At 45.5% G+C, this 20,266-nt stretch overlaps 1 protein-coding gene across 11 annotated transcripts in view; it reads left to right on the forward strand.

The window, feature by feature from the left end:
* LOC110519331 (dystrophin-like) overlaps positions 1-20,266 on the forward strand; it is a 369,908-nt gene that overhangs the window by 209,130 nt on the left and 140,512 nt on the right. For all 11 annotated transcript variants that reach the window (XM_036982105.1, XM_036982095.1, XM_036982096.1 and 8 more), the window contains 3 exons: positions 6,365-6,510; positions 17,223-17,435; positions 18,575-18,688. In XM_036982105.1, coding sequence (XP_036838000.1) covers positions 6,365-6,510; positions 17,223-17,435; positions 18,575-18,688 — 473 coding nt within the window. The remainder of the gene's footprint in view (positions 1-6,364; positions 6,511-17,222; positions 17,436-18,574; positions 18,689-20,266) is intronic.

Consider the following 20,266-nt stretch of genomic DNA (forward strand, 5'->3'; position numbering starts at 1 on the left):
AGTGAAGTGGTAGAGTCTGACAGCAGACCAGAAGGGCTGTGAGTATATAGTATATTATAGTGAAGTGGTAGAGTATATAGTATATTATAGTGAAGTAGTAGAGTATATAGTATATATAGTGAAGTGGTAGAGTCTGACAGCAGGCCAGAAGGGCTGTGAGTATATAGTATATATAGTGAAGTGGTAGAGTATATAGTATATCATAGTGAAGTGGTAGAGTCTATAGTATATCATAGTGAAGTGGTAGAGTCTATAGTATATCATAGTGAAGTGGTAGAGGATATAGTATATTATAGTGAAGTGGTAGAGGATATAGTATATCATAGTGAAGTGGTAGAGTCTATAGTATATCATAGTGAAGTGGTAGAGGATATAGTATATTATAGTGAAGTGGTAGAGTCTGACAGCAGACCAGAAGGGCTGTGAGTATATAGTATATTATAATGAAGTGGTAGAGTATATAGTATATTATAGTGAAATGGTAGAGTATATAGTTTATTATAGTGAAGTGGTAGAGGATATAGTATATTATAGTGAAGTGGTAGAGTCTGACAGCAGACCAGAAGGGCTGTGAGTATATAGTATATATAGTGAAGTGGTAGAGTATATAGTATATCATAGTGAAGTGGTAGAGTCTATAGTATATCATAGTGAAGTGGTAGAGGATATAGTATATTATAGTGAAGTGGTAGAGTCTGACAGCAGGCCAGAAGGGCTGTGAGTATATAGTATATTATAATGAAGTGGTAGAGTCTATAGTATATCATAGTGAAGTGGTAGAGGATATAGTATATTATAGTGAAGTGGTAGAGGATATAGTATATCATAGTGAAGTGGTAGAGTCTGACAGCAGACCAGAAGGGCTGTGAGTATATAGTATATTATAATGAAGTGGTAGAGTCTATAGTATATCATAGTGAAGTGGTAGAGGATATAGTATATTATAGTGAAGTGGTAGAGGATATAGTATATCATAGTGAAGTGGTAGAGTCTATAGTATATCATAGTGAAGTGGTAGAGGATATAGTATATTATAGTGAAGTGGTAGAGTCTGACAGCAGACCAGAAGGGCTGTGAGTATATAGTATATTATAATGAAGTGGTAGAGTATATAGTATATTATAGTGAAATGGTAGAGTATATAGTTTATTATAGTGAAGTGGTAGAGGATATAGTATATTATAGTGAAATGGTAGAGTATATAGTATATTATAGTTAAGTGGTAGAGTATATAGTATATTATAGTGAAGTGGTAGAGTATATAGTATATCATAGTGAAGCAGTAGAGGATATAGTATATTATAGTGAAGTGGTAGAGTATATAGTATATTATAGTGAAGTGGTAGAGTCTGACAGCAGACCAGAAGGGCTGTGAGTATATAGTATATTATAGTGAAGTGGTAGAGTATATAGTATATTATAGTGAAGTGGTAGAGTATATAGTATATCATAGTGAAGTGGTAGAGGATATAGTATATTATAGTGAAGTGGTAGAGTCTGACAGCAGACCAGAAGGGCTGTGAGTATATAGTATATTATAATGAAGTGGTAGAGTATATAGTATATTATAGTGAAGTGGTAGAGGATATAGTATATCATAGTGAAGTGGTAGAGTCTATAGTATATCATAGTGAAGTGGTAGAGGATATAGTATATTATAGTGAAGTGGTAGAGTCTGACAGCAGACCAGAAGGGCTGTGAGTATATAGTATATTATAATGAAGTGGTAGAGTATATAGTATATTATAGTGAAGTGGTAGAGTATATAGTATATCATAGTGAAGTGGTAGAGTCTATAGTATATCATAGTGAAGTGGTAGAGGATATAGTATATTATAGTGAAGTGGTAGAGTCTGACAGCAGGCCAGAAGGGCTGTGAGTATATAGTATATTATAGTGAAGTGGTAGAGTATATAGTATATCATAGTGAAGTGGTAGAGGATATAGTATATTATAGTGAAGTGGTAGAGTCTGACAGCAGACCAGAAGGGCTGTGAGTATATAGTATATATAGTGAAGTGGTAGAGTATATAGTATATCATAGTGAAGTGGTAGAGTCTATAGTATATCATAGTGAAGTGGTAGAGGATATAGTATATTATAGTGAAGTGGTAGAGTCTGACAGCAGGCCAGAAGGGCTGTGAGTATATAGTATATATAGTGAAGTGGTAGAGTATATAGTATATCATAGTGAAGTGGTAGAGTCTATAGTATATCATAGTGAAGTGGTAGAGTCTATAGTATATTATAGTGAAGTGGTAGAGTATATAGTATATTATAGTGAAATGGTAGAGTATATAGTATATATAGTGAAGTGGTAGAGTATATAGTATATTATAATGAAGTGGTAGAGTCTGACAGCAGACCAGAAGGGCTGTCAGTATATAGTATATTATAGTGAAGTGGTAGAGTATATAGTATATATAGTGAAGTGGTAGAGTATATAGTATATTATAGTGAAGTGGTAGAGTATATAGTATATTATAGTGAAGTGGTAGAGTATATAGTATATTATAGTGAAGTGGTAGAGTATATAGTATATCATAGTGAAATGGTAGAGTATATAGTATATTATAGTGAAGTGGTAGAGTATATAGTATATTATAGTGAAGTGGTAGAGTATATAGTATATATAGTGAAGTGGTAGAGTATATAGTATATATAGTGAAATGGTAGAGTATATAGTATATTATAGTGAAGTGGTAGAGTCTGACAGCAGACCAGAAGGGCTGTCAGTATATAGTATATTATAGTGAAGTGGTAGAGTATATAGTATATATAGTGAAGTGGTAGAGTATATAGTATATTATAGTGAAGTGGTAGAGTATATAGTATATTATAGTGAAGTGGTAGAGTGTATAGTATATTATAGTGAAGTGGTAGAGTATATAGTATATCATAGTGAAATGGTAGAGTATATAGTATATTATAGTGAAGTGGTAGAGTATATAGTATATATAGTGAAGTGGTAGAGTATATAGTATATCATAGTGAAATGGTAGAGTATATAGTATATATAGTGAAATGGTAGAGTATATAGTATATTATAGTGAAGTGGTAGAGTATATAGTATATATAGTGAAGTGGTAGAGTATATAGTATATTATAGTGAAGTGGTAGAGTATATAGTATATCATAGTGAAATGGTAGAGTATATAGTATATCATAGTGAAATGGTAGAGTATATAGTATATTATAGTGAAGTGGTAGAGTATATAGTATATATAGTGAAGTGGTAGAGTATATAGTATATTATAGTGAAGTGGTAGAGTATATAGTATATCATAGTGAAATGGTAGAGTATATAGTATATTATAGTGAAGTGGTAGAGTATATAGTATATATAGTGAAATGGTAGAGTATATAGTATATTATAGTGAAGTGGTAGAGGATATAGTATATTATAGTGAAGTGGTAGAGTATATAGTATATATAGTGAAATGGTAGAGTATATAGTATATTATAGTGAAGTGGTAGAGTATATAGTATATTATAGTGAAGTGGTAGAGTATATAGTATATCATAGTGAAATGGTAGAGTATATAGTATATTATAGTGAAGTGGTAGAGTATATAGTATATATAGTGAAGTGGTAGAGTATATAGTATATTATAATGAAGTGGTAGAGTCTGTCAGCAGACCAGAAGGGCTGTCAGTATATAGTATATCATAGTGAAATGGTAGAGTATATAGTATATTATAGTGAAATGGTAGAGTATATAGTATATATAGTGAAGTGGTAGAGTATATAGTATATTATAATGAAGTGGTAGAGTCTGTCAGCAGACCAGAAGGGCTGTCAGTATATAGTATATTATAGTGAAGTGGTAGAGTATATAGTATATATAGTGAAATGGTAGAGTATATAGTATATTATAGTGAAGTGGTAGAGGATATAGTATATTATAATGAAGTGGTAGAGTCTGACAGCAGACCAGAAGGGCTGTCAGTATATAGTATATTATAGTGAAGTGGTAGAGTATATAGTATATCATAGTGAAATGGTAGAGTATATAGTATATATAGTGAAGTGGTAGAGTATATAGTATATTATAGTGAAGTGGTAGAGTATATAGTATATTATAGTGAAGTGGTAGAGTATATAGTATATTATAGTGAAGTGGTAGAGTATATAGTATATCATAGTGAAATGGTAGAGTATATAGTATATTATAGTGAAGTGGTAGAGTATATAGTATATATAGTGAAGTGGTAGAGTATATAGTATATTATAATGAAGTGGTAGAGTCTGTCAGCAGACCAGAAGGGCTGTCAGTATATAGTATATCATAGTGAAATGGTAGAGTATATAGTATATTATAGTGAAATGGTAGAGTATATAGTATATATAGTGAAGTGGTAGAGTATATAGTATATTATAATGAAGTGGTAGAGTCTGTCAGCAGACCAGAAGGGCTGTCAGTATATAGTATATTATAGTGAAGTGGTAGAGTCTGACAGCAGACCAGAAGGGCTGTGAGTATATAGTATATTATAATGAAGTGGTAGAGTCTGACAGCAGACCAGAAGGGCTGTGAGTATATAGTATATTATAGTGAAGTGGTAGAGTCTGACAGCAGACCAGAAGGGCTGTGAGTATATAGTATATTATAATGAAGTGGTAGAGTCTGACAGCAGACCAGAAGGGCTGTCAATATATAGTATATTATAATGAAGTGGTAGAGTCTGACAGCAGACCAGAAGGGCTGTCAGTATATAGTATATTATAGTGAAGTGGTAGAGTATATAGTATATCATAGTGAAATGGTAGAGTATATAGTATATATAGTGAAGTGGTAGAGTATATAGTATATTATAGTGAAGTGGTAGAGTATATTGTATATTATAGTGAAGTGATAGAGTATATAGTATATTATAGTGAAGTGATAGAGTATATAGTATATATAGTGAAGTGGTAGAGTCTGACAGCAGGCCAGAAGTACTGTGAGTATATAGTATATCATAGTGAAGTGGTAGAGTATATAGTATATTATAGTGAAGTGGTAGAGTCTGACAGCAGACCAGAAGGGCTGTGAGTATATAGTATATTATAATGAAGTGGTAGAGTCTGACAGCAGACCAGAAGGGCTGTCAGTATATAGTATATTATAGTGAAGTGGTAGAGTATATAGTATATCATAGTGAAATGGTAGAGTATATAGTATATATAGTGAAGTGGTAGAGTATATAGTATATTATAGTGAAGTGGTAGAGTATATAGTATATTATAGTGAAGTGATAGAGTATATAGTATATTATAGTGAAGTGGTATAGTCTGACAGCAGACCAGAAGGGCTGTCAGTATATAGTATATTATAGTGAAGTTTTAAAGTCTGACAGCAGACCAGAAGGGCTGTGAGTATATAGTATATTATAGTGAAGTGGTAGAGTATATAGTATATTATAGTGAAATGGTAGAGTATATAGTATATATAGTGAAGTGGTAGAGTATATAGTATATTATAGTGAAGTGGTATAGTATATAGTATATTATAGTGAAGTGGTAGAGTATATAGTATATTATAGTGAAATGGTAGAGTATATAGTTTATTATAGTGAAGTGGTAGAGTATATAGTATATTATAGTGAAGTGGTATAGTCTGACAGCAGACCAGAAGGGCTGTGAGGATATAGTATATTATAGTGAAGTGGTAGAGTATATAGTATATTATAGTGAAGTGGTAGAGTATATAGTATATCATAGTGAAGTGGTAGAGTATATAGTATATCATAGTGAAGTGGTAGAGCCTGACAGCAGACCAGAAGGACTGTGAGGATATAGTATATTATAGTGAAGTGGTAGAGTATATAGTATATTTTAGTGAAGTGGTAGAGTATATAGTATATTATAGTGAAGTGGTAGAGTATATAGTATATTATAGTGAAGTGGTAGAGTATATAGTATATCATAGTGAAGTAGTAGAGTATATAGTATATTATAGTGAAGTGGTAGAGTATATAGTATATCATAGTGAAGTGGTAGAGTATATAGTATATTATAGTGAAGTGGTAGAGTATATAGTATATCATAGTGAAGTAGTAGAGTATATAGTATATTATAGTGAAATGGTAGAGTATATAGTTTATTATAGTGAAGTGGTAGAGTATATAGTATATTATAATGAAGTGATAGAGTATATAGTATACCATAGTGAAGTGGTAGAGTATATAGTTTATTATAGTGAAGTGGTAGAGTATATAGTATATTATAATGAAGTGATAGAGTATATAGTATACCATAGTGAAGTGGTAGAGTATGTTGTATATTATAGTGAAGTGGTAGAGTATATAGTATTTTATAGTGAAGTGGTAGAGTCTGACAGCAGGCTCCATCCCCTAACCATTATTGTATCTCTCCCTCCAGTTCAGGAGAGCCTTCCTCCAGTACTCTATAAGGAGACAGTATTTACTCTGTTGGCCTGGTTACAGCAGTGTGAGGCGAGGCTAGCCATCCCCTCTACAGCCGTCACTGAATACCCTACCATGGAGGGGAGACTGAAGGATGTCAAGGTACTGAACCACCCTGGATGTCTGGTTGGCTGTGTGTCTGGCTGACTGGTTGGCTGTGTGTCTGGCTGACTGGTTGGCTGTGTGTCTGGCTGACTGGTTGGGTGTGTGTCTGGCTGACTGGTTGGCTGTGTGTCTGGCTGACTGGTTGGCTGTCTGTCTGGCTGACTGGTTGGCTGTGTGTCTGGCTGACTGGTTGGCTGTGTGTCTGGCTGACTGGTTGGGTGTGTGTCTGGCTGACTGGTTGGCTGTGTGTCTGGCTGACTGGTTGGCTGTGTGTCTGGCTGACTGGTTGGCTGTGTGTCTGGCTGACTGGTTGGCTGTGTGTCTGGCTGACTGGTTGGCTGTGTGTCTGGCTGACTGGTTGGCTGTGTGTCTGTCTGACTGGTTGGCTGTGTGTCTGGCTGACTGGTTGGGTGTGTGTCTGGCTGTTTTATTATGAGGATTCTGCCACAAAACACCCGTAACAATTTCTGCTTTCACACTGTTAATGCAACGTAGTTGAACAGCCCGCGTACTGAATCAACGTATTAACAGTCAAGACAAGACCAGAAACAAGAGGCTGCTTCACATGATGATCTAGTTCAGTGAAAGTGCAGTAACCCTTGATGAGGAGATGCCAGCAGGGCTGCCAGGATAAATAGTTGTTCTCTCTACTGCTTTACATTCAGAGAGCACTAACAGAGCAGAGCAGCGCCTCACTGCAATTATGAGAAATGGAGAAATGTTATTGACGACAGAGGAAAACCCAGAGGATCAAATCAGTGTGTTTTTCCATCTCTCTATCTATGGATGTCCCAGGGTTACTGCCACACAGCACGGACTAAATCTGTGTCCCAAATGGCACCCTGTTCCCTATGTAATGCACTACTTTTGATGTAGGCTCTGGTCAAAAGTAGTGCACTTCATAATTAGGATTAGGGTTCCATTTGGGACACACTGAAGACTCATTTCACCTTGTTATTGTGACAAAATGAATCACCCCGTAAAAACACTAAGACTGTTTATGGCCTTGTTGTTGTTTTTATTAAGTTCTGGTGCTAAATGGATGTTCTCTGAGACTTTAAATCCAAGGTCAGATCAGTTTAACCTGAGATACAGTAGCTTGCGCAGTGGTTCACCCCCCTTGTATTTTGTTGCCTGACAACCTGGAATTAAAATAGATTTTTTTGGGGGGGGGGGGTGTTGTATCATTTGATTTACACAACATCTCTACCACATTGAAGTTGCAAAATATTTTTCATTGTGAAACAAACAAGAAATAAGACACAAAAAAAACAGAAAACTTGAGCATGCATAACTATTCACCCCCCCCCAAAAAAAACATTTTGCAGCTGCAAGTCTCTTGGGGTATGTCTCTATTTAAAAATATAAATAAATTGTACCTTTATTTAACTAGGCAAGTCAGTTAAGAAAAAAATCTTATTTTCAATAATGGCCTAGGAACAGTGGGTTAACTGCCTGTTCAGGGGCAGAACGACAGATTTGTACCTTGTCAGCTCGGGGATTTGAACTTGCAACCTTCCGGTTACTAGTCCAACCCTGCCGCCCCAATGCCTGGCGCTAAATACAGGGAAATTATTGAGGGAAACCTGTTTCAGTCTTCCAGATGATGAAAGACATCCCCACAGCATGATGCTGCCACCACCATGCTTTACTGTGGGGATGGTATTCTCGGGGTGATGGGAGGTGTTGGGTTTGCGCCAGACATAGCATTTTCCTTGATGGTCAAAAAGCTCAATTTTAGTCTCATCTGACCAGAGTACCTTCTTCCATATGTTTGGGAAGTCTCCCACAAGCCTTCTGGCGAACACCAAACATGTTTGCTTATTTTTTTCTGGCCACTCTTCCGTAAAACCCAGCTCTGTAGAGTGTACGGCTTAAAATGGTCCTATGGACAGATACTCCAATCTTCGCTTTGGAGCTTTGCAGCTCCTTCAGGGTTATCTTTGGTCTCTTTGTTGCCTCTCTGACTAATGCCAGAGAGGTGAATACATATGCACACACCACTTTTCTGTTTTTTATATTTTAGAATTCTTTGAAACAAATAACTATTTTCACCAATTTGGACTATTTTGTGTATGTCCGTTACATGAAATCCAAATAAAAATCCATTTAAATTACAGGTTGTAATGCAACAAAATAGGGAAAATGCCAAGGGGGGATGAATACATTTGCAAGGCACTGTAGGTACAGTAGGATGTTCTACCTCACAGGGCATCAGGGATGAATCATTGTTAGGATGTTCTATCTCACAGGGCAGCAGGATGGAATCTTAGTTAGGATGTTCTACCTCACAGGGCAGCAGGATGGAATCTTAGTTAGGATGTTTTCCTCACATTGCAGCAGGGTGGAATCTTAGTTAGGATGTTCTACCTCACAGGGCAGCAGGATGGAATCTTAGTTAGGATGTTCTACCTCACAGGGCAGCAGGATGGAATCTTAGTTAGGATGTTCTACCTCACAGGGCAGCAGGGTGGAATCTTAGTTAGGATGTTCTACCTCACAGGGCAGCAGGATGGAATCTTAGTTAGGATGTTTTCCTCACATTGCAGCAGGGTGGAATCTTAGTTAGGATGTTCTACCTCACAGGGCAGCAGGATGGAATCTTAGTTAGGATGTTCTACCTCACAGTGCAGCAGGATGGAATCTTAGTTAGGATGTTTTCCTCACAGGGCAGCAGGGTGGAATCTTAGTTAGGATGTTCTACCTCACAGGGCAGCAGGATGGAATCTTAGTTAGGATGTTCTACCTCACAGTGCAGCAGGATGGAATCTTAGTTAGGATGTTCTACCTCACAGGGCAGCAGGGTGGAATCTTCGTTAGGATGTTCTACCTCACAGGGCAGCAGGGTGGAATCTTAGTTAGGATGTTCTACCTCACAGGGCAGCAGGGTGGAATCTTAGTTAGGATGTTCTACCTCACAGGGCAGCAGGGTGGAATCTTAGTTAGGATGTTCTACCTCACAGGGCAGCAGGATGGAATCTTAGTTAGGATGTTCTACCTCACAGGGCAGCAGGGTGGAATCTTAGTTAGGATGTTCTTCCTCACAGGGCAGCAGGGTGGAATCTTAGTTAGGATGTTCTACCTCACATGGCAGCAGGGTGGAATCTTCTCCCTCCTCCGTGCTATCTAGGGGTAGTCAGTAGAATATCTCTGCATAGTAATTAGCTAAAATATTATCATTGTTACAATACATTTTTTCTAAGCTTGTCCTCAGTTACTGTTCTTGGATATTATAATAAACATAATATCAATATCTCTCATTACGATGGATATAAACAATACTAAACAACTTGATCCCTCCCCAGAGAGAAAATGTCTATAGGCCCACACGTTGATGTCTCTGTCTGCCTCTAGACATCTTTTTAAACTTCAGGTCTTAACCACACAGACCCAGAGCGGCTACCTACCACCACTGGCAATGATGACTGTCAGAAACCTGGAGATGAACACCTGTCTCTTCTCTCTGTCCTGTGATTCTCCTGGAGACATTTACCCTGAGGCCGTTATATCTCATAGCGTCATTAGGGAGCCTTAGTATTGACCCGACTGGATGGAGAGGGAGGGAGGGAGGGGATACTGCCCCTTATTGGCTAAACAGTCAAACTAATGTTGTGTGTGTGTGTTTTGTTTGAGCATTGATTGTTTTCACATCATCACACCTAGTATGAATAATAATGTTATGTAGTGTTTGTTTGTTAAAGGGTAAATCCACTCAAGTTGTCATGATTTTCTAGCCTACTTGTCTTGGCTGATTCCCAGACAGTTCTAACGTACATATTTTGATTATTCATCTGTCTCCATCAGCCTCCGGCTACCATTAACCTGGTAACCTGGTAACCTGGTAGCCCATTAACCTGGTAACCTGGTAGCCCATTAACCTGGTAACCTGGTAACCTGGTAGCCCATTAACCTGGTAACCTGGTAACCTGGTAGCCCATTAACCTGGTAACCTGGTAACCTGGTAGCCCATTAACCTGGTAACCTGGTAACCTGGTAGCCCATTAACCTGGTAACCTGGTAACCTGGTAGCCCATTAACATGGTAACCTGGTAGCCCATTAACCTGGTAACCTGGTAACCTGGTAGCCCATTAACCTGGTAACCTGGTAGCCCATTAACCTGGTAACCTGGTAACCTGGTAGCCCATTAACCTGGTAACCTGGTAGCCCATTAACCTGGTAACCTGGTAACCTGGTAGCCCATTAACCTGGTAACCTGGTAGCCCATTAACCTGGTAACCTGGTAACCTGGTAGCCCATTAACCTGGTAACCTGGTAGCCCATTAACCTGGTAGCCCATTAACCTGGTAGCCCATTAACCTGGTAACCTGGTAGCCCATTAACCTGGTAACCTGGTAGCCCATTAACCTGGTAGCCCATTAACCTGGTAGCCCATTAACCTGGTAACCTGGTAGCCCATTAACCTGGTAGCCCATTAACCTGGTAACCTGGTAGCCCATTAACATGGTAGCCCATTAACCTGGTAGCCCATTAACCTGGTAACCTGGTAGCCCATTAACCTGGTAACCTGGTAGCCCATTAACCTGGTAACCTGGTAGCCCATTAACCTGGTAACCTGGTAGCCCATTAACCTGGTAGCCCATTAACCTGGTAGCCCATTAACCTGGTAACCTGGTAGCCCATTAACCTGGTAGCCCATTAACCTGGTAACCTGGTAGCCCATTAACCTGGTAGCCCATTAACCTGGCAGAGGTAGAGGTCACCAGGCCGTTCTCCCTAGACAGAGAGGGCAGAGGAGCTAGAGATCACCAGGCCCTTCTCCCTAGACAGAGAGGGCAGAGGAGCTAGAGGTCACCAGGCCCTTCTCCCTAGACAGAGAGGGTAGAGGGGCTAGAGATCACCAGGCCCTTCTCCCTAGACAGAGAGGGCAGAGGGGCTAGGGGTCACCAGTCCCTTCTCCCTAGACAGAGAGGGCAGAGGAGCTAGAGATCACCAGGCCGTTCTCCCTAGACAGAGAGGGCAGAGGAGCTAGAGGTCACCAGGCCCTTCTCCCTAGACAGAGAGGGCAGAGGAGCTAGAGGTCACCAGTCCCTTCTCCCTAGACAGAGAGGGTAGAGGGGCTAGGGATCACCAGGCCGTTCTCCCTAGACAGAGAGGGCAGAGGGGCTAGAGATCACCAGGCCCATCTCCCTAGACAGAGAGGGTAGAGGGGCTAGGGGTCACCAGGCCCTTCTCCCTAGACAGAGAGGGCAGAGGGGCTAGAGGTCACCAGGCCGTTCTCCCTAGACAGAGAGGGCAGAGGGGCTAGAGGTCATCAGGCCGTTCTCCCTAGACAGAGAGGGCAGAGGGGCTAGAGGTCACCAGGCCGTTCTCCCTAGACAGAGAGGGCAGAGGGGCTAGGGGTCACCAGGCCCTTCTTCCTCGACAGAGAGGGCAGAGGGGCTAGGGGTCACCAGGCCCTTCTCCCTAGACAGAGAGGGCAGAGGAGCTAGAGGTCACCAGGCCGTTCTCCCTAGACAGAGAGGGCAGAGGAGCTAGAGATCACCAGGCCCTTCTCCCTAGACAGAGAGGGCAGAGGAGCTAGAGGTCACCAGGCCCTTCTCCCTAGACAGAGAGGGTAGAGGGGCTAGAGATCACCAGGCCCTTCTCCCTAGACAGAGAGGGCAGAGGGGCTAGGGGTCACCAGTCCCTTCTCCCTAGACAGAGAGGGCAGAGGAGCTAGAGATCACCAGGCCGTTCTCCCTAGACAGAGAGGGCAGAGGAGCTAGAGGTCACCAGGCCCTTCTCCCTAGACAGAGAGGGCAGAGGAGCTAGAGGTCACCTGTCCCTTCTCCCTAGACAGAGAGGGCAGAGGGGCTAGGGATCACCAGGCCGTTCTCCCTAGACAGAGAGGGCAGAGGAGCTAGAGGTCACCAGTCCCTTCTCCCTAGACAGGGAGGGCAGAGGAGCTAGAGATCACCAGGCCGTTCTCCCTAGACAGAGAGGGCAGAGGAGCTAGAGGTCACCAGGCCCTTCTCCCTAGACAGAGAGGGCAGAAGGGCTAGAGATCACCAGGCCCTTCTCCCTAGACAGAGAGGGCAGAGGGGCTAGGGGTCACCAGGCCCTTCTCCCTAGACAGAGAGGGCAGAGGAGCTAGAGATCACCAGGCACTTCTCCCTAGACAGAGAGGGCAGAGGAGCTAGAGGTCACCAGGCCTTCTCCCTAGACTGAGAGGGCAGAGGTCACCAGGCCCTTCTCCCTAGACAGAGAGGGCAGAGGGGGTAGAGATCACCAGGCCCTTCTCCCTAGACAGAGAGGGCAGAGGGGCTAGAGATCACCAGGCCCTTCTCCCTAGACAGAGAGGGCAGAGGGGCTAGAGATCACCAGGCCCTTCTCCCTAGACAGAGAGGGCAGAGGAGCTAGAGATCACCAGGCACTTCTCCCTAGACAGAGAGGGCAGAGGAGCTAGAGGTCACCAGGCCTTCTCCCTAGACAGAGAGGGCAGAGGTCACCAGGCCCTTCTCCCTAGACAGAGAGGGCAGAGGGGCTATAGATCACCAGGCCCTTCTCCCTAGACAGAGAGGGCAGAGGGGCTAGAGATCACCAGGCCCTTCTCCCTAGACAGAGAGGGCAGAGGGGCTAGAGGTCACCAGGCACTTCTCCCTAGACAGAGAGGGCAGAGGGGCTAGAGGTCACCAGGCCCTTCTCCCTAGACAGAGAGGGCAGAGGGGCTAGAGGTCACCAGGCCCTTCTCCCTAGACAGAGAGGGCAGAGGGGCTAGGGGTCACCAGGCCTGCTCTAGACAGAGAGGGCAAGGGAGCTAGGGGTCACCAGGCACTTCTCCCTAGACAGAGAGGGCAGAGGAGCTAGAGGTCACCAGGCCGTTCTCCCTAGACAGAGAGGGCAGAGGAGCTAGAGATCACCAGGCCCTTCTCCCTAGACAGAGAGGGCAGAGGAGCTAGAGGTCACCAGGTCATCTAGCCTACTTGTCTTGGCTGATTCCCAGACAGTTCTAACGTACATATTTTGGTAGCCCATTTTGATTATTCATCTGTCTCCATCAGCCTCCGGCTACCATTAACCTGGTAACCTGGTAACCTGGTAGCCCATTAACCTGGTAACCTGGTAGCCCATTAACCTGGTAACCTGGTAACCTGGTAGCCCATTAACCTGGTAACCTGGTAACCTGGTAGCCCATTAACCTGGTAACCTGGTAACCTGGTAGCCCATTAACCTGGTAACCTGGTAACCTGGTAGCCCATTAACCTGGTAACCTGGTAACCTGGTAGCCCATTAACATGGTAACCTGGTAGCCCATTAACCTGGTAACCTGGTAACCTGGTAGCCCATTAACCTGGTAACCTGGTAGCCCATTAACCTGGTAACCTGGTAACCTGGTAGCCCATTAACCTGGTAACCTGGTAGCCCATTAACCTGGTAACCTGGTAACCTGGTAGCCCATTAACCTGGTAACCTGGTAGCCCATTAACCTGGTAACCTGGTAACCTGGTAGCCCATTAACCTGGTAACCTGGTAGCCCATTAACCTGGTAGCCCATTAACCTGGTAGCCCATTAACCTGGTAACCTGGTAGCCCATTAACCTGGTAACCTGGTAGCCCATTAACCTGGTAGCCCATTAACCTGGTAGCCCATTAACCTGGTAACCTGGTAGCCCATTAACCTGGTAGCCCATTAACCTGGTAACCTGGTAGCCCATTAACATGGTAGCCCATTAACCTGGTAGCCCATTAACCTGGTAACCTGGTAGCCCATTAACCTGGTAACCTGGTAGCCCATTAACCTGGTAACCTGGTAGCCCATTAACCTGGTAACCTGGTAGCCCATTAACCTGGTAGCCCATTAACCTGGTAGCCCATTAACCTGGTAACCTGGTAGCCCATTAACCTGGTAGCCCATTAACCTGGTAACCTGGTAGCCCATTAACCTGGTAGCCCATTAACCTGGCAGAGGTAGAGGTCACCAGGCCGTTCTCCCTAGACAGAGAGGGCAGAGGAGCTAGAGATCACCAGGCCCTTCTCCCTAGACAGAGAGGGCAGAGGAGCTAGAGGTCACCAGGCCCTTCTCCCTAGACAGAGAGGGTAGAGGGGCTAGAGATCACCAGGCCCTTCTCCCTAGACAGAGAGGGCAGAGGGGCTAGGGGTCACCAGTCCCTTCTCCCTAGACAGAGAGGGCAGAGGAGCTAGAGATCACCAGGCCGTTCTCCCTAGACAGAGAGGGCAGAGGAGCTAGAGGTCACCAGGCCCTTCTCCCTAGACAGAGAGGGCAGAGGAGCTAGAGGTCACCAGTCCCTTCTCCCTAGACAGAGAGGGTAGAGGGGCTAGGGATCACCAGGCCGTTCTCCCTAGACAGAGAGGGCAGAGGGGCTAGAGATCACCAGGCCCATCTCCCTAGACAGAGAGGGTAGAGGGGCTAGGGGTCACCAGGCCCTTCTCCCTAGACAGAGAGGGCAGAGGGGCTAGAGGTCACCAGGCCGTTCTCCCTAGACAGAGAGGGCAGAGGGGCTAGAGGTCATCAGGCCGTTCTCCCTAGACAGAGAGGGCAGAGGGGCTAGAGGTCACCAGGCCGTTCTCCCTAGACAGAGAGGGCAGAGGGGCTAGGGGTCACCAGGCCCTTCTTCCTCGACAGAGAGGGCAGAGGGGCTAGGGGTCACCAGGCCCTTCTCCCTAGACAGAGAGGGCAGAGGAGCTAGAGGTCACCAGGCCGTTCTCCCTAGACAGAGAGGGCAGAGGAGCTAGAGATCACCAGGCCCTTCTCCCTAGACAGAGAGGGCAGAGGAGCTAGAGGTCACCAGGCCCTTCTCCCTAGACAGAGAGGGTAGAGGGGCTAGAGATCACCAGGCCCTTCTCCCTAGACAGAGAGGGCAGAGGGGCTAGGGGTCACCAGTCCCTTCTCCCTAGACAGAGAGGGCAGAGGAGCTAGAGATCACCAGGCCGTTCTCCCTAGACAGAGAGGGCAGAGGAGCTAGAGGTCACCAGGCCCTTCTCCCTAGACAGAGAGGGCAGAGGAGCTAGAGGTCACCTGTCCCTTCTCCCTAGACAGAGAGGGCAGAGGGGCTAGGGATCACCAGGCCGTTCTCCCTAGACAGAGAGGGCAGAGGAGCTAGAGGTCACCAGTCCCTTCTCCCTAGACAGGGAGGGCAGAGGAGCTAGAGATCACCAGGCCGTTCTCCCTAGACAGAGAGGGCAGAGGAGCTAGAGGTCACCAGGCCCTTCTCCCTAGACAGAGAGGGCAGAAGGGCTAGAGATCACCAGGCCCTTCTCCCTAGACAGAGAGGGCAGAGGGGCTAGGGGTCACCAGGCCCTTCTCCCTAGACAGAGAGGGCAGAGGAGCTAGAGATCACCAGGCACTTCTCCCTAGACAGAGAGGGCAGAGGAGCTAGAGGTCACCAGGCCTTCTCCCTAGACTGAGAGGGCAGAGGTCACCAGGCCCTTCTCCCTAGACAGAGAGGGCAGAGGGGGTAGAGATCACCAGGCCCTTCTCCCTAGACAGAGAGGGCAGAGGGGCTAGAGATCACCAGGCCCTTCTCCCTAGACAGAGAGGGCAGAGGGGCTAGAGATCACCAGGCCCTTCTCCCTAGACAGAGAGGGCAGAGGAGCTAGAGATCACCAGGCACTTCTCCCTAGACAGAGAGGGCAGAGGAGCTAGAGGTCACCAGGCCTTCTCCCTAGACAGAGAGGGCAGAGGTCACCAGGCCCTTCTCCCTAGACAGAGAGGGCAGAGGGGCTATAGATCACCAGGCCCTTCTCCCTAGACAGAGAGGGCAGAGGGGCTAGAGATCACCAGGCCCTTCTCCCTAGACAGAGAGGGCAGAGGGGCTAGAGGTCACCAGGCACTTCTCCCTAGACAGAGAGGGCAGAGGGGCTAGAGGTCACCAGGCCCTTCTCCCTAGACAGAGAGGGCAGAGGGGCTAGAGGTCACCAGGCCCTTCTCCCTAGACAGAGAGGGCAGAGGGGCTAGGGGTCACCAGGCCTGCTCTAGACAGAGAGGGCAAGGGAGCTAGGGGTCACCAGGCACTTCTCCCTAGACAGAGAGGGCACAGGGGCAAGGGGTCACCAGACCCTTCTCCCTAGACAGAGAGGGCACAGGGGCTAGGGGTCACCAGGCCCTTCTCCCTAGACAGAGATGGCAGAGGGGCTAGGTGTCACCAGGCCTGCTCTAGACAGAGAGGGCAGAGGAGCTAGGGGTCACCAGGCACTTCTCCCTAGACAGAGAGGGCAGAGGAGCTAGGGGTCACCAGTCCCTTCTCCCTAGACAGAGAGGGCAGAGGGGCTAGGGGTCACCAGTCCCTTCTCCCTAGACAGAGTGGGCAGAGGGGCTAGGAGTCACCAGGCACTTCTCCCTAGACAGAGAGGGCAGAGGAGCTAGGGGTCACCAGTCCCTTCTCCCTAGACAGAGAGGGCAGAGGGGCTAGGGGTCACCAGTCCCTTCTCCCTAGACATAGTGGGCAGAGGGGCTAGGAGTCACCAGGCACTTCTCCCTAGACAGAGAGGGCAGAGGGGCTAAGGGTCACCAGTCCAGTGCCCCCCACAATAAAACTAATATATTCATCTTCCCGTCAGTGCCCCCTCTGGGTGGCTAGCGTCCATGGAATTAAATGAACTATCCTGCTAAAAAGTCCTCATATGGCCAAATCATAACTAACATTTTCGCTTAATCATACATTGATATCAAGAAGAGACTTCAGTGAAAATGTGAAAGTTGGGATTCACCCTGTATTGAGTACAACCATCTCCATGTCCTTCCCCACAGGTAATGCAGGTTGCGCTTGCAGAGCACCAGAGTGAGGTGGACTACCTGACGTCTACAGTGGACCAGGTTTTTCAGAAGGCCCCTCCAGAGATCAGTCACAAGTACAGGGCAGAGATGGACAGCATCATGACTCGCTGGAGACGCCTGTCCTCAACGCTGGGGGAACAGGCGACAAAGATAACAGAGCTTATGGCTAAATTACTGCAGTTCCAGGTACTGTGGGGGTTGTAGGGGGGTGGGGGTGTGCTGCGAGAGAGAGGGAGAGAGGGAGCGAGAGAGAGTAGAAAGAGAGCGAAATAGAGGGAGAGTGAGATAGGGAAAGGAAGAGAGGGCGGGAGAGATAGAGACAGAGATGAAGAGATAGAGACAGAGATGAGGAGCTAGAGACAGAGATGAGGAGCTAGAGACAGAGATGAGGAGATAGAGACAGAGATTAAGAGATAGAGAGAGAGATGAAGAGATAGAGACAGAGATGAGGAGACAGAGATGAAGAGATAGAGACAGAGATGAGGAGATAGAGACAGAGATGAGGAGATAGAGACAGAGATGAGGAGATAGAGACAGAGATGAAGAGATAGAGACAGAGATGAGGAGATAGAGACAGAGATGAAGAGATAGAGACAGAGATGAAGAGACAGAGATGAGGAGATAGAGACAGAGATGAAGAGATAGAGACAGAGATGAAGAGACAGAGATGAGGAGATAGAGACAGAGATGAAGAGATAGAGACAGAGATGAAGAGACAGAGATGAGGAGATAGAGACAGAGATGAAGAGATAGAGACAGAGATGAAGCTTTGTTTTGTATATTATCTACCTCACTTGCTTTGGCAATGTTAACATGTTTCACATGCCAATAAAGCCCCTTGAATTGAATTGAAGTGATAGAGACAGAGATGAAGAGATAGAGACAGAGATGAAGAGATAGAGACAGAGATGAAGTGATAGAGACAGAGATGAAGAGATAGACAGAGATGAAGAGATAGAGATAGAGATAGAGACAGAGATGAAGTGATAGAGACAGAGATGAAGAGATAGAGACAGAGATAGAGACAGAGATGAAGAGATAGAGACAGAGATGAAGAGATAGAGACAGAGATGAAGTGATAGAGACAGAAATGAAGTGATAGAGACAGAGATGAAGTGATAGAGACAGAGACAGAGATGAAGAGATAGGGACATAGATGAAGAGATAGAGACAGAGATGAAGAGATAGAGACAGAGATGAAGTGATAGAGACAGAGATGAAGAGATAGAGACAGAGATGAAGTGTTTGCGTGTGTGGCTATAAATGACTCTAAGCACATTGTCAGTTCTCTGCTGTCTGTCAACCTATCTGTCTGTGTCTCTCAGAATGACGTGAAGACTCTGAGGAAGTGGATGGCTGATGTTGATGTGTTCCTGAATGAGGAGTGGCCAGCGCTGGGGGACTCAGAGGCCCTGCAGAAACAGCTGGAGCAGTGCACTGTAAGACCTGGCAACCTTCTTTCACCTTCTCTCACCTGGCATCCTGTCATTCACCTTCTCTCCCCTGGCAACCTGTCATTCACCTTCTCTCACCTGGCAACCTGTCATTCACCTTCTCTCACCTGACAACCTGTCATTCACCTTCTCTCACCTGGCAACCTGTCATTCACCTTCTCTCCCCTGGCAACCTGTCATTCACCTTCTCTCCCCTGGCAACCTGTCATTCACCTTCTCTCCCCTGGCAACCTGTCATTCACCTTCTCTCCCCTGGCAACCTGTCATTCACCTTCTCTCACCTGGCAACCTGTCATTCACCTTCTCTCACCTGGCAATCTGTCATTCACCTTCTCTCACCTGGCAACCTGTCATTCACCTTCTCTCCCCTGGCAACCTGTCATTCACCTTCTCTCCCCTGGCAACCTGTCATTCACCTTCTCTCACCTGGCAACCTGTCATTCACCTTCTCTCACCTGGCAACCTGTCATTCACCTTCTCTCACCTGGCAACCTGTCATTCACCTTCTCTCACCTGGCAACCTGTCATTCACCTTCTTTCCCCTGGCAACCTGTCATTCACCTTCTCTCACCTGGCAACCTGTCATTCACCTTCTTTCCCCTGGCAACCTGTCATTCACCTTCTCTCACCTGGCAACCTGTCATTCACCTTCTTTCCCCTCCCTGGCAACCTGTCATTCACCTTCTCTCACCTGGCAACCTGTCATTCACCTTCTCTCACCTGGCAACCTGTCATTCACCTTCTCTCACCTGACAACCTGTCATTCACCTTCTCTCACCTGGCAACCTGTCATTCACCTTCTCTCACCTGGCAACCTGTCATTCACCTTCTCTCACCTGGCAACCTGTCATTCACCTTCTCTCCCCTGGCAACCTGTCATTCACCTTCTCTCACCTGGCAACCTGTCATTCACCTTCTCTCACCTGGCAACCTGTCATTCACCTTCTCCCCCCTGGCAACCTGTCATTCACCTTCTCTCCCCTGGCAACCTGTCATTCACCTTCTCTCACCTGGCAACCTGTCATTCACCTTCTCTCACCTGGCAACCTGTCATTCACCTTCTCTCACCTGGCAACCTGTCATTCACCTTCTCTCACCTGACAACCTGTCATTCACCTTCTCTCCCCTGGCAACATGTCATTCACCTTCTCTCCCCTGGGAACCTTCTATTTTTAGCAGAGGAATTGTGATCTCTAAACGTCACCCCAGTAAATGAGCCCTAGGGCATATAGCCCAGTAAATGAGCCCTAGGGCATACAGCCCAGTAAATGAACCCTAGGGCATACAGCCCAGTAAATGAGCCCTAGGGCATACAGCCCAGTAAATGAACCCTAGGGCATACAGCTCAGTAAATGAACCCTAGGGCATACAGCCCAGTAAATGAGCCCTAGGGCATACAGCCTAGTAAATTAACCCTAGGGCATACAGACCAGTATATGAGCCATAGGGCATACAGCCCAGTATTTGAGCCATAGGGTATACAGCTCAGTAAATGAGCCCTAGGGCATACAGCCCAGTAAATGAACCCTAGGGCATACAGCCCAGTAAATTAGCTCTAGGGCA

Source organism: Oncorhynchus mykiss, chromosome 7 (genome assembly GCF_013265735.2).
Source record: "Oncorhynchus mykiss isolate Arlee chromosome 7, USDA_OmykA_1.1, whole genome shotgun sequence".
Classification (NCBI taxonomy): domain Eukaryota; kingdom Metazoa; phylum Chordata; class Actinopteri; order Salmoniformes; family Salmonidae; genus Oncorhynchus; species Oncorhynchus mykiss.